This window comes from Mastomys coucha, unplaced genomic scaffold (genome assembly GCF_008632895.1).
Source record: "Mastomys coucha isolate ucsf_1 unplaced genomic scaffold, UCSF_Mcou_1 pScaffold15, whole genome shotgun sequence".
Taxonomy (NCBI): Eukaryota; Metazoa; Chordata; class Mammalia; order Rodentia; family Muridae; genus Mastomys; species Mastomys coucha.
This window is the reverse complement of record NW_022196897.1, coordinates 130005350-130031762: the sequence shown is the minus strand read 5'-3', so window position 1 is coordinate 130031762 and position 26413 is coordinate 130005350. Positions and strand designations below refer to the sequence as shown.

Below are 26413 nucleotides of genomic sequence, written 5' to 3'. Positions count from 1 at the left end.
AGCCCCTTCAAGAGACCACCCCAATGTACTTTCTGTTCAAGAATGGAGCCTTGAAGCTATTCATCCCTGGTAAAGAACCAAAGCAGGGTATTGAGAAGCCCCTATAAATATCAAATCCACTATCCCAAAGTAATCTATTAGCTTCAATTTAGCAGTCTAAAATGCCACACTAACAGGTAATTTCCTAATGGGTATTTAAAGCTGTTGTTTAGGAACTCCAAAATTGAATGCGCTGCTGTCCTGACAGCAAGAAAGAATGAAAACACAGCAGCACTTTAGAAGGCTGGCTCCCCTAAGACAGTAGTCTCCCTTATCTTTGCTACAGCAGTCAAGAGGGGTCCGACTGTGAAGTTTGCCCAGCTTCTGATACGAGGTTCTTCTGCTCTGTTTTAAAAGGGCTCATATCAGCAATGAATTTACAAAGAATTCCAGAAGCACCTGGCCGAACAGGACAGACAATGATAAATTAGTAGTAGCAAAGGCCATCTCTCTGGTTCTTGACATGAAAATTACAGTAGGGGCAAAGGAGTGAGCGCTGGTGAGTTTGTCTGTTTGTTCTGTAGGATCAAATCAATGGATGCCAAGTTTTGCCTATGCCCATCAGCACAGGTCCACCCATCACCATCTCAAAGCAGCATGGTAGAGTAACTGCCCTCCCTCCCTCCCCTGGACCACCAACCGTGAGGAGAGGCTGTGGAGCATCTAGACTAAGAGGATGCCTTTATTTGGTCTATGTTTTGTGTAGCCACAAGTGCTTGTTCTTCTGTAAAATAAACCACAAAAGGCAAGATTAAACGTGTCTTGGTTCCCAGCATTGCCGGCACGCTGTTCTGTTTAAAGTACTGGGCCTAAGATCTGCCAAGGCTTCTCAAAAAAAAGCCATACATGGTACGTCTCCTCTCCTATCCCCGAACAAAAGATGTTTGAGCAGACAGTAAACAGCAAGCTTTATAAGTAAGCAAAAGGCAGAGATGCTAAAAAGGATGTAAAGACAGAGGGGTTTATCCTATGCAAGCAGAACTGAGCCCAAAATCTAATTTTAGCCTTTACTCCCACAGACAGACTTGGAAACAACCCTTCTTTCAAAGGAGGTTTAACACGCTGGAAACTGGCACTTTGTTTTTGATGAGTCTGTGGCTGTTTGGGGTTTCTCCTTGACCTCACATCATCTCTCTATCATGTTGGCCTGTTAGATTTGACCCTCCCAGGCCAGTCAGGAATGTATTCACTGCTTCTCTGATCCCAGGAGCTAAAAATGATCTTCATGATGGTGGAAATGCTCTCTTCGATCAAATACTATGTTTTTCTGACATTCATCGTGTCCTTGAATTTTGTAAAGGGAGATTTTTGAAGCCAATTACTTAAAACAGAATGTCTCCCCCTTCACATAAATAGGCTGGGTTTTCTGCTCAGACAATAAAAGTTTCCAACATTATGATCCACTTTGGAAATTGTTGTTGTTGTTGTTGTTAGCAAGCCAGCCTACATGCTAACACAACTTATACACACCTGTCCTCTCTTTATTTCTGACCCAGGGTTTCTTCTACATCTTTTGCATCCTCACCAGTGTTCTTCCCTGGGCTACAGAGCCTCAGCTCTTTCAGCTTTCCTCCTCCTGACGTCAGACACTTAGGCCGCTTGGCCACTCTCTGCTGCTTATACTCCAGTTGGTCTAGATCCCTTTAAAACAGGGTCTAGAAACAGAGCTGTGGACAGTGTGTGTGTGTCATTATACCAGGGTCCAAACTAGCTGACAGTTCTTACTACCCAATCCTCATCTTCCCTGACTCCAAGGACAGGCTGCAGCTGTTCAGTGAGCACTAATTGGTGCTGATAAACTGTAGTGGCAGGAAAATATATGACGAATCTGCTCACTGGCGAATGTTAAAAAGGGATTTCAGTAAATTTATTCATGTCAAACCCTACTTTGATAATTCATATGGAGTGGGGTTGGTGGTTTCTTGGACCTCACTGTGATGGGCTGGGAAAACTGACCTGGATCTGCACAGGGGCGCAACGTTTTTAACCTCAAATGTGGATATTAAATATTATACATTTTGCTGTTTGTACTGATTCAGAACAAAGACAGATCTTACTAGGTAACAAATCCTTTCCTAACCCACACAGTTGAAAGTGTGTTATAAATGGTATTTGAGGGGGTCTCTCTCTCTCTCTCTCTCTCTCTCTCTCTTTCTCTCTCTCTCTCTCTTTCTCCCTAATACAATTTCATTTGAAAGGGACTCAGTCATTACAAAAGTCATGCGTAGACAGGGCAGCATTGCCAAATAAGGGTGTCTCCTCTATAATGAGACAGGGATATTTTAAGAGAGGACATTACTATTTACCATAAGCAACTATATTATTTCTCAACATTATATAGTATTTAAAAATGACTGATATACATGCTTCACTGTCCAGTTAACTCCTTTGACAGAATGTGGTTTTCTTCACATGACTTTGTGTATTGGCTTGGATACATCCACAGCAGACAGATGCTGGGTAAGGGCTTATGTACAGCTGTATCTATTCTCAATTAGGATGCTCTAGCCATTCTGAAGAAAGATCCCTGGCCCATCTGCATTTCCTTCCCTGCCACCACTTTTCCAAGTAGAATGCTATCAGTCATAAATTACCACAGACAGCCTCTCACTTTGCAACCAGAGGCCTGTGGGAGCCACTTGTGGAAGGCCTCTTGCAAGGCCTTATCTGAAATGAAGTGGGTTAAGACACACCACATTTCTACAGAAAACATCATTAAACAGACACAGCACAATCTAATAATAAAGTAGTCCATTGAGATTTATGGTTTTATTATTATTTATTTTTAGAAAAGAAGAGAAAATGTACAAGATGCAAAGTCTCATACAATATGTTATTGTCGGTTGCTTAACACCAGCCCTGTCTTGTGACTCAGTGATGGAGATGATGGACAGCCGGGACGTGCTGGAGACAGATCATGGACACACAATACACCACAGATGAGGACAGATGATGCTGGACCAGCCTGTTCCAAAAGCAAGCCAAGACATGGTAGAAAGCAAGGAAACCAATGGCCCTCTCTCCATGGGGAGAGCATGGGTGTGAACCCACAAGCACTCCACGATCCCTCAGCACCCACGACCCATCAGACCACAACAATACACAAAATGGAATGGTCCTTTGGTGTTTTTCTGCAGGGATTTTCAGGTTCCCAGGGTCTTATTTCTGATTTTCTTTTCATATTTGAGTCCCGAATTCTTAAAGCAGTGTAGGGGCTTTAGCATCTTGAATTTTTCAGGATCCGGTTCTGCCCAATGGTAATTTGCTAAAAGGAACAAAGAGAAAATATTGCTAAGACAGACTCCAAAACCTGCTTTTAAAACCTACTACTAGACCCAGAAACATTAAGAATTAGCTGAAGGCATCATTTCAAATTCACACAAAAACACAGAATCACATTGCCTCACTTAACTATGCAAAAAACTCTAGCAACTGCTGATATGCAAACCTAAATATCTTCTCACCAAAATATCTCCACAATAACCCTAGTGTTTGAGTTCATAAGGATAGAAAATCAAATTAACACAGTTCTTTCATTGGTTGGTTGGTTGGTTTTGGGGTTTTGTTTTGCCTTCATTTTTTAAAATTATTTTTTCATATTTTTAAATTATTTTTAATTATTTATTTTATGTATAAATTATGTATTTTATGTGAATACATTGTTGCTATCTTCAGACACACCAGAAGAGGGCATCAGATCCCATTACAGATGGTTGTGAACTCCCTTTTGGTTGCTGGGAATTGAACTCAGGACCTCTGAAGATCAGCCAGTGCTCTTAACCACTGAGCCATCTCTCCAGCCCCTTTTGTCTTCATTTTTTTAAGGCAGTGTTTCATCCTACAGCCCCAGGCTGACCTAAAACTCACTATGTAGTCTGAGGCTGGCTGAGCTTTCATTAATTTTCTTACCTCAACTTCCTAGGATTACAGTTTTGAACCACCATGCAAGATCTGAACATACTTCTAAATGGTCCTTGCATCAAAGAGAACTCTCAAGGCAAACTAGAATACATTTTGAAGTAAATAAAAAGGAAAATAACAACATACCAAAATTGTAATGTTCACCAGTCACTAGGAGAAAATTCATAGCATTTAGTATTTATACAAGGGGGAAAACTGTCAAATCCATAATCTGAATTTCTACTTTAAGGAAATAATATGGGCAGAATAACCCTCAAAACAAATCTAAACAAGAGAAACAAAGAGAGCAGATGTGTATGTGTATACGTATGTATGTACGTATGTATGTATGTATGTATGTATGTGTGTGTGTTTGAATATTATAAAGTAGTAGTTTCCATATGAATTTTCAGACAACCTTAGTGTTACTTTGCCTTCCTAATCCACTGCTCTGCTGAACCTTCCCTGAGTGTTAGGTGTGGATTATCTCCCCTCAAGTCAGGGGACTCTAAAAACCCAAAAACAATTCAATACAGAACAATACAAGCCATTATTTTTGATTGCCCACCAGAACTTGAGTATAAGATCTTGTTGCTGAAAGACACCACACAGATTGGCCACAGTGCACGGAGAAATCAAGTTAGTCCTGACTAACAAGCATCCTCTAATGTCTAGCCTTCATGGTCCCAGAAGGAAATTATGCAGGTTGCTGGGAGTTAAAAAAAAAAGTCACCAGCAGTCTTATCCAGATGTAAACCCTGACCTGTGAACTACAAAAGCCACAAGTATGGCAAAGAATTTCCATGTGTGCAACAGTGTCATGAATGTCATGGGATCAATCAACCATCCTGTTTAGTTTTAAGGTGTGCTCCATAAAATGAAACACATACCTGGTACTATGAATCCATCCAACAGGCCATGGTTGGAGAACTTAGGAGCCCCAGGAGTGAACCTACTATTATTATTCTGCTAAGCAGACATAGCATCAAGCTGTTCTCTAAATTCATATCTCTCTACCCATAGATAAGTACTCCTCACAGATCTTATGAGAACATTTTCTTTGTGCGGTGACTGGCAGTTAGTGCAGAAATATACAACTGGTTGAAGTATGAGTGTCCAGGGAGTATTCACCACAGGAGCATCTATGTCATACTCTCTCCCCACAAGGCTCAGGAACCATTGTGAAAGATTGTAAGAGTCAGGTTCAGGAAGACCAGAGTGAAATGTGTCCTCTGAACATGACAGGACCACTGAACTCATGACATCATAGCATCTGTGGTTTCCTATGCACGATCAAACCAGTCATTATTTCAGCAAGAAGAAGAAGAGGCTGGGGAGCCCCACCCCTAACAGAGGAGCTAGAGACAGCTGGTTGCTTCTGGAGGAGGAAGAGTCAATTTTTAAGGGTATGGTCCTTAGTGGTTTGAACATGCTTCAGTAGATGGCCCCAAACTCATAAGTATATAGGCAGCAAAAACTGGAGGACTCAGTGGGTTGAGAGAGAGAGAGAGAGAGAGAGAGAGAGAGAGGGAGGGAGGGAGGGAGGGAGGGAGGGAGAGAGAGAGAGAGAGAGAGAGGGAGAGAGACTAAGACTAAAAGTTGGGAGCAGTTGTGGAGGCAATTCTGGGAGGCAATTGGAGGAGGAGTTTAGGTTGATATTAAGGTTATATTAAGAAAAAATCAATGGCAAAATGTCTTAGCCAGAGTTACTACTGCTGTGATAAAACACCATGACCAAGAGCAAGCTGCAAAGGAAAGAACTTATTTGGCTTGTACTTCCACATCATAGTCCATCATTAAAGGAAGTCAGGACAGGAAGCCAAGCAGGGAAGGAGGCAGTTGATGCAGAGGCCATGATGAAGTGCTGTTTTCTTGCTTGCTTTCCCCTCCTGGCTTGCTCAACCAAGAGCTACCAAGCCCAGGGGTGGTGGTTCCCCTGATGTTTCCCACATCAATCACTAATTAAGAAAATGCCCTAAAGGTTTGCAGGCAGCCTGATCTTATGGAGACATTTTCTCAATAGAGGTTCCCATCTCTCAAATGACTCTAGACCACTGCCACACACACTCGTCTATTCCAGTCACATCCAAAATATCGGGGATAAAATCCTGATTAAGGATAAGAGGCAATAAGGATCCAAAAGGAGTTCTGTGCCTCCTGGATACTCGACAGTCGCTGGTATCTCCTAACTCAGACATTTCCAGATCAGTCTTTCCAATCGTCAACACGCCCTCATAATTAGGCATAAAGGTATCCCAAGAAATGATTCGTAAATAGCTAAGATTGGGCATTGTCACCTGGCCAACACAATGTTTCCGATCTATCCTAGTTTTAATACCAAGCTATCCATAGCTTGGAATTTCTCTCTAGGAACCTGCCTTGCCAGAGCTAGCAATGGAGATCTAGCACATTCCTTAGGCTAATAGATAGTTCACAATAGTTAGAAATGTTTTGCATACTAGAGAGTAATGCAGGGCTTCCACTAAAGGACATTAGCTAGAAGTGTTAGGTCAGAACCCTAGTCATTGCCTCCAGCAAAACCACAGAATTAGTATAGGAATACCAAATACCTCCGGCAGGGAGGGCTCCACTCCTCTTCCTCCTGCTTCACATCTGGCTACCAGACTCCACTGACCTTGATGTGTGATCACTTGCCTACATGACCTCAGTCCTGCGCCTCTTGCTGTAACCCCCACACACCTACATGACTCTTGTCATCTGCCCTGCTTGCTGTATGTTATTTAAGCCTAAATTTCACCTTGTACAAATACATTCAGATTCACCACACCCTTGTGTCTCGAGTCTGTCTGTCATTCGCCGACTTATTGTCCACCTGACCAGAATTCTCATCCCATGGAAATTGGGGTCCCCGCAACGAACCTGGTCTGCAGCAGCCCACTGTTTCTCAACCCGTGGGTCACAACCATCAGAAAACACATATTTCTAATGGTCTTAGAAACTGAGACCTTGTCAGTAGCAAAATTACAAATATGAAGTAGCAATGAATTGTAGAAAATCATTTTATGGTTGGGGGTTACCACAACATGAGGACCTCTATTAAAGGGTGGCAGCCTTAGGAAGATTGAAAACCACTGTTTGAGGCTATGTCAAGTTGACACAAAGGCATAAACTAAAGGCTAAAAAGCATAAATGGTGTAGATAATACAATAAGCTAAAAGTAAATATAATGCATCAAGAATTAAGTTGTCATATTGAGATGTTTGAATTGTAAGTGAACTAAATAATAATTTTTACCTGGGTTAATCCTTATCAATATAAAGGATAAAAATGATGATATGAGTACAGACCCTAAAACATTTTTTATTATTATTATTAAAAAATAATAATAAAACAAAACAGAGGCAGGTACAGTGGCACATACCTGTGACACCAGCACTTGGGAGGCCGAGGCAGGAGAAGCATGTGTTTTGTGAGCAGCCGGGGCTGTTTTAGACTCTGTCTGCAAGAAATTAATTAGGTTAAATAGAAATAAAATAAAATCTATATATCACAATATCATGCTCACATAGACATATGGGATAAACTCTTTAAAGAACAGATGCAAACCCTTTTAATGGAGTAAGCATCAGGGAGCTGGGGTCCTAAAGCAAGGATAAGGAAGGAATAAATTGGGCCTTGTCTATGGGATATGCTTTAATACCACTCAAAATAGTTGTTTTTTAATATAAAATGTCCAAATGAGCTTTAAATGATACTACAATAATTAACATGAGAAAAAAGTTTTAATTATGTATGGCATTCTTAGTTAATCCAAAACTAGTTGTAATGGCTCATGTCTATAACCCCATCATGCAAAGTGGGAGAGAACAATAAAGGGGGACTGTCTTGAGCATTTCTAGAGGCCAGCCCTGGCTGTATGTATATATGTGTGTGTGTGTGTGTGTGTGTAAACCCAGCTGACAAACTACTAAGCTTCATGATTTCTCATCTAAAAGTGGAACTAAATTCCAAAGCTTAACAGAACACTTTCTTTTTCCCCAGGTCTAAATGCTACCTGGATGGATTTCAGGGAAAGCCCACGATCCTAATAGCAACACCACTCTGTGAGTGTGCTTTCTGAGAACTTCAATACCACCATGAGCAGGTGTCTTGTGGAGTTAAGTTTGCTATGGAGGCCCCTCCATGCATATAAGAAAAGCAAGCTAGAAACACAGCTAGTCCGTGATCTTTGGTTTTGTTTGCAAACCTCTTGGGAATTGACTTCTCTCCCAGGCCCACTCATCCTCTAAGACCCCGTTCTTCCAGTCCTGCACTCCTTCTGAACAAGCATCCGAAAGTGTGGCAGGTGGAAGCACACAATCCCATTCTCAGGACCTCACTGGTTCCGGGTTTTAGACAAAGAAAAGAGAACACACTTGTTTCTGTACTATGCTGACATGATAACCCAAATCCACAGACCTGAGTCTCTAAAAGGCTCTTTCTTCACCTGCAACTCCAATAAATGACACTCTGGAACTATTTCCTGACCATCAGAGAAGTCCATCCTTCCTCCTGTGACCATCAGAGAAGTCCATCCATCCTCCTGTGACTATCAGAGAAGTCCATCCATCCTCCTGGCACAGACTGGAATTGTACTTTTGCTTTTTCAACGTGAGTTTTAAGATTCTGCTTGAATACATCTTCCTTTCCTTTCTAGATTAACTTTAAGTACTCTGTAATATTCTAAATTTGGGGGGATAATTTTATGATTCAAATGTATGACCTACAAATGGAAAATATAAAGTTTACTCTGGAAGAATAAATGACTTGAGCCTTCACTCTCTCAAGTGAAATGAAGCAGCTGATGCTGTGCACCGAGCAGCCCTGAGCTCTTGAAATGAGAAGAAAAGGACAGAGAGTGATCCGCTTGGAAACCACTGCAGAGTCGGGCCAGCAGCAGCTGACTCGGGGTCACGAGCTGGGGGGTGGGGGCGGCGCGGGGGGTGGTTTCTTGTTTTGTTTTGTTTGTTTTTTTGTCTGTCTGTTTTCCTTCTTTGAGCAATGTGGCATTTCTGAAATGTACTAAGTGAAAATTTTTGTAATAAAATTATATTTCAAAGTAGGTTTTAAAAGAGAAAACTCATTTGTGATTTCCCTACTAAATTTGTGATTCCCTACTAAAAGAAATAGCACAAGAAGGAATCTTGGAAATTTTAGTCTAAAAGTTCTCTGAGCTTTTAGGTATGCATCAAGGCAGAAGGACCTCACATAGCACCTGTCTTGAACAGCTAGAAGCTAAGTGTGCCTTCAGAGTCGACCTTACTATGATAGGTGTTCCAATGGGCCTAATCATGTGTCAGCATTAATACCATGAATGACATGCTCTCAACAAACCCCAGAGCCTCTGACAAGCAGCAGACACTGTCCCTGCTGAAAACCACTGCCCCTATGGGACTGCCCAATGGTTGCTACTCTGTTTCTAACCTGTTTGTTGTTCTTTTCCACCTCATTTCCTCCACAACTACAGAAAAACTTAGGCACTGGTTGTTGGCCATCACTTAGGAGTGCCTGCAGACGATGGTGTTCCATGTTAGAAAGCTGTAACACCTCCACAACTGACGGCCTTTTGGACTACCAGCTTCCTCCAGATGCATTAGCGGCTCTTGTTATTGCCTTCAAACAACAAGGAGTGAGGAACATCTTCAATGAGGCCAATGCAGGACCGGAACCTAGGAGTCCTTCAACAGCCTGTTCAAATAGAGGCGGTGGCTCAGATCTGTACTTCCAGTACTTAGGAGGCTGAAGATGGAAGACTGGCCTGGGTTTGGGGCCAGTCTGGGCTACATAGTAAGTTTCAGGCTAGCCTAGACTAAAGAATAGACTCTGTCTCAGATGTCACTGATGGTAGTGGTGGTAGGGATAATGAAGGAAACCACACTGCTATTTGTTGACTTTAACTGATCAGTCTCTAGCTTGGGGTCATTTGTATAACTATAAGACACAAGTTCTAGACTCAGAACATACAAGACACCACAGGTGTTCTGCAACTCACTGTTCAAAGCAAAGCAAAACAAAACAAAAAGAAAAGCCCAAGCTTTGATTCATTTACTAATTTCAGGTCACAGCTGGGAATCCAGCTGGCATTCATTTACCTAGAAGAGTAGTACTGTTCTGTCAAAAACTTACGACTTTCTGGAAAAGTCAACATTATCAGTGAATTTCTGGCCTCTTAGCACTATTAAAGATTCCAGTGTGTGCCTCTGAATGAACTGCCAAGTAGACTGGGATCTTTTACCAGCTAGACCCACAAAGCAAGATCCATCTTAAAGAGTAGAAATCTGACAAGGTGTGGCAGTGCTGTACTACAGTCTCACCCCTTTGGAGACACTTAGGGAACTCAAGGCCAGCCTGGGTTACTTAAAGAGTTCAAGGACAGCCTGCTCTCCATAGTAAGACCCTGTTCCAAAAACCTTGGGGTAGGACCCAATGCCTGACTTCCAGATAAGATGGAAGATTAGAAGGTACCTCTCCGTGTGACCCAGTTAAGGTGAAATGGCCATATAAGAAAGAACTGCCTATTGCAAAGAGAAATGAAAGTTGTTTGGAAATCACAAAGGCAGTGAGCAAATGACTCAGTGTTGGGCAGCGCCCATCCCCCAAAGCCAGGGTGAACACTGTTCAGCTGCACAGCTGCACAGTGGGGTGAGGTGAGGCTCAGCCCTCATCCCAGGGCTAATCTAGGAGTCCCAGCTAGAAAGAAAGTGGCATTCCTACCATCCAAACCATTCCACACTCCTCAAAAGCCTTAAACATAGCAGTGGGTTTTGGTGAGACAGATTCCTCCCATTCATGGGTCAAGAATAATCAGAATAACCATTTTGTTAGTCTGAATGACTCAGGGAGCAAGAAAGGGCTAGCTACCATCTTGAGAAGGTACCTGTTGTTTAAAACTAACCCACTCTGGGGGTCTGAGAATAATCCGTAAGTCAGGCAATCTGAATTTAAACCAGCCCCAGCCCCAGCGTAAAAGGCAGTCCTGGGAGATAGATGTGGACAGCAAGAGAGCCTATCACTGAGCTGAATAGCAGGCTTCGGGAGACTGGACTGAAGCTGTAAAGCATACAACACCCCCATCGATAGATGGGGTCAAGACTCATCAGCTGAGATGCAGACACACTGGTAGCCATGAGCTGACAGCCAGTGGATGGCTTCAACCCCTAGAATCACCTGTCATTAAGAACGCTGACGTTCCAACAGTGAACTGATGCCCACAGCTGCATCCTTCCAGTACAGTGATTAACAGTCAGGAGGTCCTGAAAGGACCAAGGCAGGTCTTTGCCTGTACAGATCTCAGTGCTGGGGATGCTTCTCATAACTCCCCACACATTTTAGGACAAAACGTCCTCAGTTAGAACAGCCTAGGGACACCATTTGAGAAGTCTCCAGGTGAGAGGACCATAGAACACAAAGCTAAGTATGGACAACAGAGGCCCTTGGTACACAAAGAAAGGAAGCTGTCAAGGTGAAGACAGGTCCAATAGACATTGGACACTTGTCCAAAACACACCCAAGCCCAGTGTAAACCCTGGAAAAGCCAAGAGCCCTCAGGTGCAACTGACACTCCCACCCCCAAGCAGAGTTCTTCTCATTGCTGTCAGAACTGAAGTCAGGAGTCAGACTCCAAAGAGACCAACACTGCAGACAAGAGGCCAGGGGAGGGTTCTTCTGCTCAGCACCTGGCTTCTGTGCTATAATGACCTTAGGTGAATGTCTGAGATGCTCATGCAACTCGTCCATTAAACCTCTAAGGCCTATTGAAGTATAAAAGTTGATGCCAAAGCAAATGTCCTGAGCTAATAATCCTTCAAGGAAAGTTTAATCTTGCATGAAGCTTATATAGTTCCTGAAAAACATTTTGTCAAAAATTCTACAAGGTGACATAGTGGCTTCTTCACATTTGTACATTCTAGAACACTCCACAGAAGCAAATCAGCGTGTAAAAGGTGAACAAACACCCTAGCAACACTTCTTATTTATTTGTTTCTTTGTGGTGTACAGTATCGTATTGTTCACTGCATATTCTTTCAAATGATTCCATGTGCTCTTTTTCCAGCATGTGAGCTCGCCCAGCTAATGAGCCTAAATGACTCTCACAACCCTCTGTTGGCACAGAAATGAAGCATCGCATCACAGTGTTCTTTTGGTTGGACTTTCAGGAAACTCCTTTTGTCCATTCTGTGAGTGTCTTCTTCAAACCTGAAACTTGAGTAGCAAGTCATAGGACAAAATGAGACTAGACGAGCTTCAGTTTTATCATGATCAGTCACTGTCTCCTTCATTAAGAATGTCCCAGAGAGCCTCCTCACTGAGAACAGAAAACCCAAATACTTTCTGAACTACAGACAGTGCCATCATTGCATCCTCCCTTCTCCCTGATCAAAAATATATATTAAGATGTTAAAATGTATTTTATATATAAATATGTCATATATTTAGTGTATGTTGTATATACTATACATAAATGCATATATTGAATAATAAAATCGCCATTGGAGATGTCAACTTTGCTGGTGGCTTCAGCACTGATCATTTAGGAGCTTTTCGCTCATCTTGTGGTATGCTAATATGATTATATATGTATATAGATATAGATAATATACATACACACACACACACACACACACACACACACACACACACACACATATCTATTGCCTAAAGTCTGATTTGGAAATATTTCTTGTCTTCTATTTTAAGTATCATATTGTCTATTAAAAGAAAATAACAGTCATGCTAGCATGATTGCATTCCAGAAGACCCAACAATAAGCTGAAAGATTCAAATGCAGATATTTGTACCCAACCAATGGAGAGAAGCAGCTGACCCCATTGTTGAATTAGGGAAAGCTAAAAGAAGCTGAGGAGAAGGGTGATCCTGTAGGAGGACCAGCAAACACGGGACTACAAAACAGGCAGCATACACCAGCCGATATGAGGGCCCCCCAACACACATACAGTAGAGGACTGTCGGGTCTGTGTTCATTCAGAGGTGATGCACTTAACCCTCAAGAGACTGGAGGCCCCAGGGTGTTTATAAGTCAGGTGGGGTGGGGGATGGGGGCATCCATGTGGAGACAGGGGAGTTGGGAGGAGGTGTGGGATGTGGAGCAGTCTGAGGGTGGATGGGGGTGAATAAAACATGGATTATAAATAGGTGAAAGAAAGAAAGAGAAAGAAAGGAAGGAAGGAAGGAAGGAAGGAAGGAAGAAAAAGAGAGAAAAAGAAAGAGAGAAAATAACAGAAAAGAGCACAAAAAAAGGCTAAGGGTATTGTTGGGGTGACTTGCCCATGTGGAGGGTCTTTTTTGAGTGATCTCCTAAAATAAAATAATCTAATAAGAAAATGGGTTTTTTCCTTTTAATAGCTTGTACTTCTCCTTATTCACCACAAGGTTGGATTCTATCTTGAAAACATTAAGAATATCTACTGGATTACAGTCATCCTCCAAAGTGATCATGTAGGTAAACTGAGTCAAGTCTTTCTAGGATAACAAGTAGTTCTGAAAAACTAACAAACATAATTTCAATCATATGGTGAACTCCTTTGCAAGTTTCAGACTCATACAGAATGTTTTGAAGAAATTCAAAAATAGCACTGATTCTTCCTGGTGGTACTGTGTTAATTTGAGGCCACATTTTTTGAGCAAGCCAATAGCTATTTCAACATTATCACCTGCTGGTATTTTCAGTAGCAAAGTGAGCATCTCTATGCATAGAATTTCATGTGCCACATCTTGTTTATTAACTAAGATGTGCAACAAAGTTTGAAGTACTCAGACAAATTCATTTGCCATTTCTTTAATACTCTTTCTGAAAATTAAGAATTAGTCTCATATGGATTTATTTGCCAATTTGTGGGACTTTTGAGTTGGTAATTGCCACTAAAGTTACATAAGCACTGGTGACAAGTCAAGGAGTAGTTTTTGCTTACAAACCCAATGTGGACAACAGTCCCCTTCCTTAACTGTTATCATGAAGAAGCTCGTGGATAATGAAACATCCCAGAGATGCTGATTTTATTAGTGGTCTCAGCATTGTTCATCTTTGCTCATTGTCTGGTAACGCTGAGCTGATTTTACCTATAATCTGTTCCTGCTTCATCCTGAGCCTTGAGGAATATCCAGTCTTCCAATATGAGTAAGGAGACATCCAGTTTGTCTGACCTCATTTCTAGTAGGTTCATCCTCTGTGGAGCTCGGTTACTGTAGGCTCTGGGCTTCTTCCAGGAAGCAGAGATTCCCGGGACCTCTTCTGACCCACCTCTCTCCTTCTCCATGTTTTCCTTGGTGATTCCATGTTGCCATCATAAAACATCTTCTTTTTGGTTTCTCATTAGTTTATGTATTTATTCACTTTACAGCGTGACTACAGCCCCTTCCCCCAGACCCACCCTCACACTCGAACCCATCCCCCACCCGCTTTTCCTCAGTGAAGGAGAGGCTCCACTGTGGGTACCAGCCAACCCTGATACATAAAGTCACAGCAAAACTAGACATATCCCCTCCCACTGAGGCCAGACATGGCAGCCCCTCTAGGAGGAAGGGATCCAAAGGCAGGCATTTAAAAAAGCATGAACAAGAAGATTTTTTTTTTCCTTCATGGATGTCAGTGGAGCAGAAAGGTCAGCTGCTTTCTCTGCCTCCCTAAGCTCGCAGGCTTTCACCACAGTGTCTAACTCCTGAGCTTTCTTTTGGTAAATCAAATTGAGAAATCAAAATTTGAGATTTTGTTTTAAAAACAGCATACCATCTCTCACCATGTACAAAAATCAGCTCAAAATGAACCAAAGACTTAAACGTGAGTCCTGAAACTATAAAATTATAAGGAGAAAACATTCGAGGACATCACAGGGTAAACATTTGGATATGATTGCAAAAGCATAGTCAATAAAAGCAAAAACTGACAAATGACATTACATCAAATTATAAGCTTTCTGTAGAGGAAAGCATTTGACAGAGTGAAGAGACAACATAAAAAATTGGGGGAAATATTTGGAAACCGTAAGAAAAAAATGATTTTTAGAATATGTAAGAAATTCAAACAAACCAATCTAAAAAACTAATAATGTGATTTTTAAATGAGCAAGTGACCTGAATAGACATTTCCCAGAAGACATCCAAATCACCAGTGAGCACATAAAAAACTCACACAATGAGATATCATTCTATCTTTTAGAATGACTATTGTAAAGTAAAAAATTAGTAATGCTAGTAAGGATGTAGAGAGTCAGAAAATCTGACATTCTTTTGATGGGGATGTAAATTAGAATAGCCATGGAAAACAGTATGAAAGTTTCTCAAAAACCTAGAAATAAAATGACCATATGGTGCAGCCACCCCACTACCAGGGACACATCTCCAAGCACTGGGATCAGCACTAAAGGTACAGCGGCATTCACCTGCTTACCAATGCACTATTCACAATAGCCAAGAGTTGAAATCGACCTAGGTAACAACCAGGAGATAAATAAAAGTGTGTTTTATACACACAATGGAATATTATATACCCACTCAATAAAGAATGAAATAATTTCACTTCCAACAAGGTAGATGGTAGCAACAAACATTATGTAAGAAAAATAAGTTATATATAAAAAGGTGAATGTTGCATGTTTTTACTTATATGGAGAAGACAAAGTTGATCTCAGAGAGGTGGAGATTTAATGTGACTAGAGTCCAAGAAGGGTGTTGGGGAAGGGAAGCAAGCAAAGAGATGCTGTTAGAACCAGCCACACACCCCCCCCCCCCCAGATGCTAGTGTGAAGATCCTCATAGCCCGGCCCCACTCTTCTTCACATCCGCAGGAAAGAGCTAACAGGCCACAAGACAAGAGCTAATGCTCACACTGTCAGGAATGCAGAGACAACTGTTGGTGGTCTGGTAACACAGGCTACATATTAATTAAACCTGCTTCCCTGTGGTGCAGGCCCACCCCCTCCCTCAGAAACTTTTATGAGTAGATATGACACTGTGTCTGAGCAACTAAGCTTCTGATTTCAGACCCTCACCTGCAACATTAAATCTCTGCCTGAACTGGGTAGTGGTGGCACACGCCTTTAATCCCAGCACTTGGGAGGCTGAGGCAGGCGGATTTCTGAGTTCAAGGCCAGCCTGGTCTACAGAGTGAGTTCCAGGACAGCCAGAGCTATACAGAGAAACCCTGTCTCGAAAAAGAAAAAAACAAAAACAAAAAACAAAAAACAAAAAAAAAAATCTCTGCCCGAAGGACAATTCTATTAGGTGCCTTTCTCTAGAGCACCCCCCTTCCCTTTCCAGCACCTAAACTAACAGCTGGTAAATGAGCACCGGAGAGTACAGGTGGATAAGAACACGCTTAATTAGAATGACTAGTACTGTTCTATCACGTGTACGTATGGTAGGATGCCTACACTTGACAACAAAGAAGAGAATGCTTCCTGATAGGTGGTGTAGAAGATTTTGAATGTTCCAAACAATAATAAACAATGTGTCTTTGGTGGCCAGTATATCCAACACAGGTTTACATGTCCTGAAAGGTCACACTAAGAACCATAAACATGTAAAACTATTATATGCCCTTTAAAACTGAGAATACATTAGAAAAACATTTAAAGAGAAATAAAACATTTAAATACCGAAAGCAAAATAAGTACCAGTTAGAATTCCAGACCAGTAAAATTACCCTTCAAAAGCAAAAAAGAAAACTAAAGATTTCCTCAAATATGTGCTTCAAGGAATATGGAAAGCAATTCTTCAAAGAGAAGGAACATGAAATAGTTCAGAAAGCTGTGTTCACAGCATGAAAGGAAAAGCCATAATCAGAGAAATGAAGGCAAACAATCTTTTTTTAACCTTAATTTATCTTTAAAATAACCATTCAGGAAACAATAAAATACACTGTACCACTGATTGTACCATGTGCCAGGTGGAGGCGACAGCAGCAACCCCACAGGAAAAAGCCGGAAGATACTGTGCGGGTTACCTACTGTGGTGCTGTCTAAAAGTAGAATTAGAGATGTTTAACATGCATATTGTAAACTCTAGAACAAACATACCCATGCACACGCATACACGCGCACACGCACACGCACACGCACACGCACACACACACACACACACACACTACTCTACTTGACTCAGCTCATTAGGACGAACACTCCCCCAAGATAGCAGCATCTTTCTATTCCAGCAAAGGTCACGTTGGAAAGGCGAACAGATGGCAGCTTCCAAAACACTTCCCCTTGTTTGTTTGAGTGTGTTGACATTTGAGAAGAAAATGTGGGTACTGGTCAGGAGTTCTTCTCACACCCAATTTACAGCAGCTAAGTAGATACTCAAATGAAGTGACAGGTGACACATTAGCAAAGGTCTGCCAGCCCAGGCTGTCTTAACACCAGCCTGGAGTCACAGCCTCACCAAAAATCCTCTCATCCTAGGAGCAAGGTGAGGAACCTGAAGAAATAGGACCGAACACAGACTACTGTTAATTTTAGCCTTTTTACGTCTGTTTGATGAAACAGAATGGAGCATTTGCAATGTGACAGAGAAACGCCCCCGCCCTGGGAACACCCTCCCACGCACAAAGGGTTTTAATCATTTTCAAAGGAAAATAGAGCCGCTAGTGTGAGCTTCTCAGTCTATTTTCTCTGCCTTTCCCTTTTCCCTCTCAAGCCCTAGAAAACCAAAGCAGCTCCCCTGGCTGCAGGATCCCCAGGGCTCTTTCTCTTTTTTAAAAAAGCAAAAAAGAACTGCAGCTCCCTGCCTGTTCCATGCAGCAAAACAAACGCAAGGTCATCATCTGCCACTCTGCCTTCAGTTCTCACAAATGTCTAAATATCTGAGGTGATTCTGTGGCCTGTTGGGATGAAAAATGTCTTCAAAGAGAACACGAAACCTAAATGTGGTTTTGTAGCAGCCTCGGTCCTTTAGTCTGGCCCCTTTCAAAGTCTTCAAATCGAGAAACGTGGCAGAATTCTTGGAGATGGGTACATCCCTGCCCCTCACTGGTCTTTGGCTAAATGGTGACTCAGAGACCTTCAGCACAGGCTGAGAGGGGCTCTCCCTGCCAGGTGCTGTTGCAGCTGTCTCAGATCTGAATTACAACTGGAAGACAAGAGTCTCCCCAAGCAATATGGGCTACTGCCATTGCCCTCGGTTATCTTCCAGAATTTGAAAGTATGATCCTATTGCCAAAGACACCACACTTTGGACACAAACCTGGATGAACAGAGCTAGAAATGACCTGGAAACCTCCTCCCTGGGGAGTTCTCCAAGCCTTGGAAGATGCTATATACACTGCCAGGGAAGAGAGCAATCAGTAGTCCTAGCTTAGTGTAAAGCCTAGGAAGATCAACAGTGACTGGGCAGGCAGGTGTCCACGGTGGTGCAGTAGTGTCATTTCATCTTGGTGGTAACCAGCAGCTGTCTAGTTGGACTTAAGGACAGAATTTGTCCCCAGTACTTTAAACCTAGCCATCTGCCCATGGCTGGAGAGATCAAAAACCCTAGAAAAGAACCTACTACTGAGACTTTCGTAAACCAATATAATTCCTAACTATCGTCTAACTATTCTTACACCCACAGACAAGTGTGGCTCTCACCCCTCATCAAAGAAGCTTCTCTTTGCAATAAATGGAGCCTACAACAGAGGTCCACAGCTGATCAAAATCCAGAGAATAAGTGAATGACTGTAGATGTCCAGCCCCAACTCTATAGTAACCTCTATTCCTAAAACTCAGGGAAAAGCATGGGAGAGAGGGAGGAGAAATTATAAAAGCCAGAGACCCACCTGCAGCTAGACAGTGTCCGCTAGACATGACAAAGAAAATGCACCGTGAAATAGCAATAGTGTGCTTGCCTAAACAAGAATGGTTATAATGACAATGCCAGTTGGCATACTAATGTGAATAAGGGAAGTTCCACATGTTCCCACCCCTAGATGAAGAGCTACAGGCGGCCAATGTTGCTGAAAGAGGGAGAGTTAGTTTCCCTGGGGACAACATAGGTTACCCAGTCTCACATAGTTAGCACTGCACATGTACATGCAAGCAACACTACATGGACAGTGACTCGTGCGTGTATATACATGCACCAATGATAATTAGAGATGAGATCATGAGTGTGGGAAGAGAGAGGAACGCTGGAGCTGAACATAGGAAAGGAGGGTAGAATTGATGTAGACACAGTGCTCATATAGAAAGTTCTCCAAAAGTTATGTTTTAGAATCATTCTAAGGTCAAATCCAAAGCAAATAGAAGCTGTCAAACGGTTCTGATTTGTGCTGATTTAAAAAGTAACAAAATTTTTTATCCTTCAATAAGTAAAGCAAAGATTTTCAGATATATCAGTTAAAGCAAAACTTAAGACATCATATTTGTAAAACTTGCTGATGGGTCATTAATATAGTGCAGAGTCATCACTTAGGTAGGTGGAATTATAATTGTTCAAGGTGTTTGAAAACACAAAGCATATTCTAACATGGGCACAGCATGTGCATATACCTTTGTGAGCACAGCACTTGTACTTAGGCTGATAAGCTGCCTTTAGTCCTTGGAGACGAGTGCTCATGCTCTTATTCCTCTCCCATTGTTTTTGTCATGGAGTTTAAACATTAAATTTATATTAAACTTGTGGCAGAAGCCCTAATTCTCCAGGAAAAGGCTATTGTGTATAGTCTAACAAAACTCAAAAGAAAAGACAAAGTGTCTACAAGTGTCAAGAGAATAAAGGCCTGAAATCTGGGTGGCCGCCCTCAGCCCTAGGAGCCTCAGCTGGAGGTCCAGGCTAGTGTCCACTGCTGAAGCAAGTGAAGAGCTTCCCCAGCACAACAGCCTGACAGGTTGGGTCCTTCTGACCTTCCTCAGTGGGTGGGCGCAGAGGAGCCCGACTCTCCAATGCTTCCCACCATGGAGGCCCTAAAAGCACCACATAGGGACACTGGAGTTTAGGTCAGTGTCTCCTTCCTGCACAGACTGCCACATGCATTCTGACACTGTGACTCCCACCCACCTACGTTCTCCAACAGCTGCAGGAAGTGGATCTAATTATTTTAAGAGAAGAAACACTGAGGAGGCAGAAATCACATAAAGATTTAAGAAGCAAGCAGCACAATGAGAGGAAGACCTGGATGAGCCCCTGAGTTAGTACCTATCTCCAAGCAGCCCGACAGACCCTAGGCCTAACCATGCCTTCTTTCTTGTCCATTTGTTTGTGATTATAATACAGTTACATTTCTCTCTTCCTGTCCCTCCTTTCAAACCCTTCCATATACCCCTCCCTTTTCTCCTTCACCAAGAATTTTTTCCCTAATTGTTACGTATGCATACTTGTATACATATACACATACATATTTCTAAATATAACCTCTTAAGTCATAAGATGTTATTTGCTTGTGTATTTTCAGGGCTGACTGGTTGGCCCTGAATAACGCATTGGTGTGCTCTTCCCTGGGAAAGACCACCTACCCCACTCCAACTTGCCTCGTTTGCCTACAGTTCTCTGTGTAGGGCTGCAGCCTTGCGGACTTCCTCTCGACCCCTGCTGTCCAGTTTGACATGTCCACTGGTGTTGTCCTTGTCCAGCCCATGTTTGGGCGCTCATGTTGGTGAGACTTTATGGGTGTAGCTTCTAATGGTACTAGGGGATACCATCTCACCACAAACTCCTTCATCCTCTTGCTCTCAAAATCTTTCCACCTCTTCTTCTACAATGTTTCCTAAACCTTGGGTGTGGAAGAGTTTTATAGATGTCATCATTAGGACTGGGATCCATAACTCTACATTTTGATTGGTTGTGGTTTTCTATAATGGTCCCTGTCTCTTACAAGAGAAGTTTCCTTGGTGAGGAGTGAAGACTATACATATCTGCATATGTAAGGACAAATGTTTATAGATTCTTGTAAGGGATTGTGCTGGTTTAGTAAATTAGAGGCTGTAGATTCTTCTCCACTAACCATGATTTCATTAGTACTGAGTAGTTGGCTATGTAGAAGTTGTAGATTTTTCTCCAATAACCATGATTTCATTAGCACTGAGTAGTTGGCTAGGTATACAGTACCAGGCATGGTCTCCCTCTTATTGAGTGGGTCTTAAGCCTAATCCTGTCTTCTTGCTGCCCTCTCTATTTGAGCATGAGCTTGGCCTCTGGCTTCTTCTCCATCTGGCTGGCCTTCTGCTCTTTCCACTGTCTACCCAACACCCTGAAGGCTATTTTGCTCTCAGCCAGGCAGAGGCACCCAACTATTATTAACATATATCTTTATCTGTACTCGAACATCCTCAAAGCCATAGGCATCTTATAGACTGCCCTTACAGAAGGGAAGAGAAGCCCTTGCTGGCCACACTCCTTTTGAAGTTTGGTATCTCCAGAATGACCCTGTCTTCAGATTTGGTTTAATCAGTTTATTAGGTGAAGGTTTGAAAATGCGTCCCTAAGACCTCTCCTCAGTCCCAGCCCCACAGCCACAAGACTGTCACAAAAATAGCTATTGTTAGTGTTCCCTCACTTTTTTTTCCTGTGAGTTTCCTGTTCCTGCATCCTTCTAGACACACCTGACATTCACACTGATTAGTCTCCACCCTCATCCTTTATATCTTCCGGCCCAACCTCTCTTCTCTAGCACCACTATTTCTTTGGACTTCTAGAGTCCCTCCAAGCTGGTCTATCTACTTCCAGCCTCACTCCCTGGACTTCTAGAGTTCCTCCAAGCTGGCCTATCTACTTCCAGCCTCACTCCCTGGACTTCTAGAGTTCCTCCAAGCTGGCCTATCTACTTCCAGCCTCACTCCCTGGAGCTGGAGGATGATCTTTGCATGGTATGTTTGACTATGTTCTTTTCTTTTCAAAGGTACTTCATTATGATAGGATGAAGTCCACATTCCTGGCAGTTATACACCAGGTCCCCCCAACGTCACAAGAAGCTCTATTCTCTCTGCACTGGTACCCAACCATTCAGCTAATCTTTACTTCCTCTCTCACAGTCCTCCAACAAAACAATGTTGGCACCCTCCTGTAGATGAGATCTAGAGTGTTTTCCAAGTGCTCATATAGCCAAGGCCTGGTCTCCACCATGGCACTTCTGAGATGCAGTGGAGGTTTTCAGAAATGCAGCCTGGTAGGAAGAATTAATGATATTTCAGGTGTGCTCCTAAAAAGAGACTGGAGAATCCCAGAAGTCTCTTCCTCCCCTTTCTCCTCTTTGTGCTTCCTAGCCATGAGGTAAACAGTTTGCATCACCATATGCTCCTACCATGATATAAGGCCTTGCCAAAGAATTGAAAGCCAACAGGGTCAATAAATCATTGCCTGAAACTTCCAAAACCATGAGCCAAAATAAGCCTGTTCCCAGATGTTTCGTTACAGTGACCACAAGCTAACACACACTGCTCACTCCTGCCTTGGCAGCTGTCCCCTGATCCAGTCCTTCACAGTTCCATGTGTCCTTCAAGGTCAACTTCCAGAGCCCTCCCTACTGCATACTCCTTTCCGTCCACGCCACAATGCACTTGGCTATGACACAACTGGTTTTTTTTTTTTCTTTCTTTCCTTCATTTTTATTAGATATTTTCTTTATTTACATTTCAAATGTTATCCCCTTTCCTGGTTTCCCCTCCAAAAACCCCCTATCCCATACCCCCTCCCCCTGCTCACCAACCCACCCACTCCTGCTTCCCTGTCCTGGTATTCCCCTACACTGGAGCATTGAGCCTTCTCAGGACTAAGGGCCTCTCCTCCCATTGATGTCCAACAAGGCCATCCTCTGCTACATATGCAGCTGGAGCCATGGGTCCCTCCACGTGTATGTTTTGGTTGGTGGTTTAGTCCCTGGGAGCTCTGGGGGTACTGGTTGGTTCATATTGTTGTTCCTCCTATGGGGCTGCAAACTCCTTCAACTCCTTCAGTCCTTTCTCTAGCTCCTCCACTGGGGACCTGGTACTCAGTCCAATGGTTTTTATTCTTCTTGAATGTGTGAACTTGATAAGGTCAGGCCACAGATCCTTTGCATCTGTACCCCAGTGTTTGGTCCAGTGTCCATCAAACAAGCAGCTTTGATAATATATGAAATGAGAAAAAACTGAGACACAAGGTCACTGGGGACTCTGGGAGATGAACTTAATGCTACAGTGACCTCAACACAGTCCTGGGCATGGAAATGGTGAAGAACAAAGCATCATTTCAGGAAAAGTAGCTGGGCAATGCCGTCTGGGCATGGCAGTCCCTGTCTGTAGCCTCAGTCCTTCATACTGCTGTGAGTTTGAAGACAGCATGGTCTGCACAGCCTTTCCCTGGATATAATATACAGATAAATGATGTCATGAAAGATTAAGAGAATGGTGTAAAATACAAACCAGGCAAAGGTGAGAGATGACGACAGAGGACGCTGGCCTTTACCAGAGGGACTAAGCTAAGAGTGGCAATGGTGGACGGAGTGGTAGAATAAGACATTGAAGGGCCTGGTGGCAAGAGGGCACACACGATGTTAGTCAGGCCCAAGCAGTGTGGCTGACACAGACAATGCAAGTGGAACACACACCCATCCACTGGCTGGGCCTCTCAGCTTGCATGTATCATGCCTATACACATTTCTGTGACTACAACACAGTCTTACTGCAATGATCTTCACTGTGCTAGAAAATAGCACACTTAAGGACGCCACGAACAAATGTTCAAAGATGAGCACTGCCTTTGCAGCCATCTCCCCTTGTCACTTCTGTTCCCCTATAGCATGTGGGGACAATACTGTGCAGGTGGGAACCTCCTACCTGAGCTCGTGCTTCTGCATCTATGGCTCCCGCTCTGAAGACACATCACCCTCTGCCCCACTGCTGGCGCTGCGATCTTCTTTTCGGGGTGCATTTCGTTCTTTGCTTGACTCAGAAGGGCCCTTGGCTCTGGTCTTTTCTTTTCTCTGCTGCTGTTTCTCCAGCTTTGACAGCTGATTAAAAAAAGAAAATAGTTTAAAGCTGTGAAGAGGTGACTAAGTAGCCAAGGCCTCAGAACTTCCCAGGTGGAAACCACAGGAAAAGCCTGGTGCCTGGTTTATCACATGGCTCACAGATCCAGCTATGGACAACACTGACCAAACAGCACCGGAATCCTTAGCACAGAATTGCTACCGCCTATCTGTAATGCCTCACCCAGCATGGGGGATGTGAAGACAGCCATGCAACAGGCTTCTTCCTCAGGCTCCTTAAATGGCAAAGGCTTTTTAGCTCATTACCATTTTCTTTGATGGTGCTGTGGCTTTTCTCACATTGTCTTCCCACTTAGTATGTTTTAAAGAGTGTTCAAAGCATTCCACTATTTGGGGAAGGTAACAGAGACGACTGTGAAATAAAATACCCTGAGCATTGTCTCAGTTACATTCATTCCGGAGCCTAAAGTCTGACTCATCCAAGCCATGTGCTCCTACTATGCTAGTGGTAGTCACAGATGGGCCACCGGCCACTGGAGAATCCAGCTGTGGGGAGGGGGAAGGGAGGAGGAGAGGGGTTGGCAGCACAAGCTCTGAAGTGACCCAATTCTTCCCTTGATATCTCCCCAACAGTTTCAAAGTAACCACAGACTAGACAGTCAGAAGAAACTTAGGTCATCTCACACTGAGAGCCACAGTACAGCCACTCCAAGAAGGCCTGATGAGAATACTAGCCAAGTTTTGGTTCACAAGATTTTCTTGGACCAAGAAAGGCATCTGTACCAAAGTCTGAGAGACAGCAACACCCAGCTCCATCTGCTTCCCAGACCAAGGCATTTTCTCCATCACATGGAAAGAAATGCAATGAAGGGCTAGCTCTCCCAGCTGGCCTCTGCCCCATGTTCGCAGAGACAATCACTTCCCACAGCCTCCCAGAGCACTGCTTCTTTTGTAGACAGACTTAGAACTCAACCTTTTATTGATGAACAATCAATAGCTTTCAATTTGGTCCAAGAAATTAGATTCATTAATGACTGGCTTACAGTATTATCTTTCCCAATTTCCACTACCCTGAAAAGTTATAGCAAATACTCAGGCTGGTTGGAGTGCTAATTAGATGCGTGTGCTGAATTGTACCATTGATCCAGAGACTTCCCAGGCAAGTTCCCTTACGAGATCCCACCCCTGAGAGATTGTAAGAGCCAGAGGTGGTGGATAACTACAAGGAAATGATGTTTTCCAGGCACAAGAGGCTAGCTGGACGGATGAACTACATGATTGACAGTATGCACAAGACCCGTGTCAGCTCAGGCCTGATAAAATCCCAGCATGGGACAGAGGGAGGGGCACATGGAGCCTTACCCCTTGCAGAGGAGCTATGAGCTGTTGATAACTTCTAAAAGAGGGGTGTGACCCCTAGTAGGTCAACCACTCTCCAAGGCAGACCCTCACCCAAGAGTATTTGAGTAGACAAATTGGATCTACCAGTGGTTTGGTATTTGTTTTTGTTTGTGCAAAAACGAAGTTTCAGAGACAGTACTACACAGCATGATGAACTCACACACTATACACCAGGATTAGTTCATTCACTGTACACAGTGAGGAGCTCAGGCACTACACACAGTGATGAGCTCACACTACACACAGTGATGAGCTCACACTACACACTGTGATGAATCTACTCACTACATACTGTGAGAAGCCCAGGCAAAGGGGCAGGAAGACAGCCTCTAGCTCCAGTGCACTGGCCATCTTGAGGGGAGAGGAAAAGATGTGGACTGAATACACACGGGCTTCTACTATAACTGTCAACTTTCACTTCTTTAAGAACAAAACCAGATCTAGAGTTTGGCTCCTGACTAAAGCCAGCCATGAGCTATCTGCGCAGGACACAGACCACAGACAGGAAGATGCTTAGGGCGGGCTGGACGTCAGCACAGAGCTTCCTTCACTGACAGTTACCCAGGGAAAGGTAAAACCTCCTGTGCTATGATCTCAGTGTATAGCTGACTTCATGCTGGCAGAAGCTCATTGTCTAGCCAAGGCCTGGTACAAACAGCTCACATTCCAGCCCTTAAAGTAGCAATGGTCAGAAGAAAAGGTAATAGCATTTTCAGTATGGAAATGACAACACAAACTTTGTTTCACTTTCTATCCAGTGTTATTTTCTAAGAACAAATATTTCCTTTATGTTTTCTGCACAGATGTGGAAGAGGTTTCTACCTAAGAATGCTTTTTATTTCTCTCTTGGCATTGAAAACTCTTTCTTTTTTGGAACCATGAAGATAGAGAAGAGTCTCTTTGTCTTATTATTTTAAAATCATCTTAGCTTGTAAATACACACAGTGGTACAGAAATGTATGCTAAAAATGGCTAAGATGGCAAATTATATGTGTATTTTGCTAAAATTTTAAAATAATTTTAGGGACTATAGTAGTGAATGAGTAGTTTAGAGCACTTACTGCTCTAATAGAGGACCTTGCTCCATTCCCAGCACCCACATGGAAGCTCCGGATCCAGAAGGCCCAACACCCTCTTCTGGCCTCTCTGGATATCAGGCATACAGAGATACCTTGAGACAAAACA

General features: G+C 43.0%; 1 protein-coding gene and 1 pseudogene across 1 annotated transcript in view; both read right to left on the bottom strand.

Annotated features, from left to right (window-relative positions):
• Nucleotides 1-2796: 2796 nt before the first annotated feature.
• Nucleotides 2797-26413, bottom strand: part of Dtd1 (D-aminoacyl-tRNA deacylase 1) — a 173553-nt gene continuing 149936 nt past the window's right edge. Inside the window, exons 5-6 of the mRNA XM_031372120.1 lie at nt 23676-23848; nt 2797-3304 (exon numbers count right to left, since the gene is read on the bottom strand). Of these exons, the coding sequence (XP_031227980.1) occupies nt 23696-23848 (153 nt within the window). The 3' untranslated portion in view covers nt 2797-3304; nt 23676-23695. The remainder of the gene's footprint in view (nt 3305-23675; nt 23849-26413) is intronic.
• On the bottom strand, nt 13030-14305 carry LOC116091074 (annotated as a pseudogene).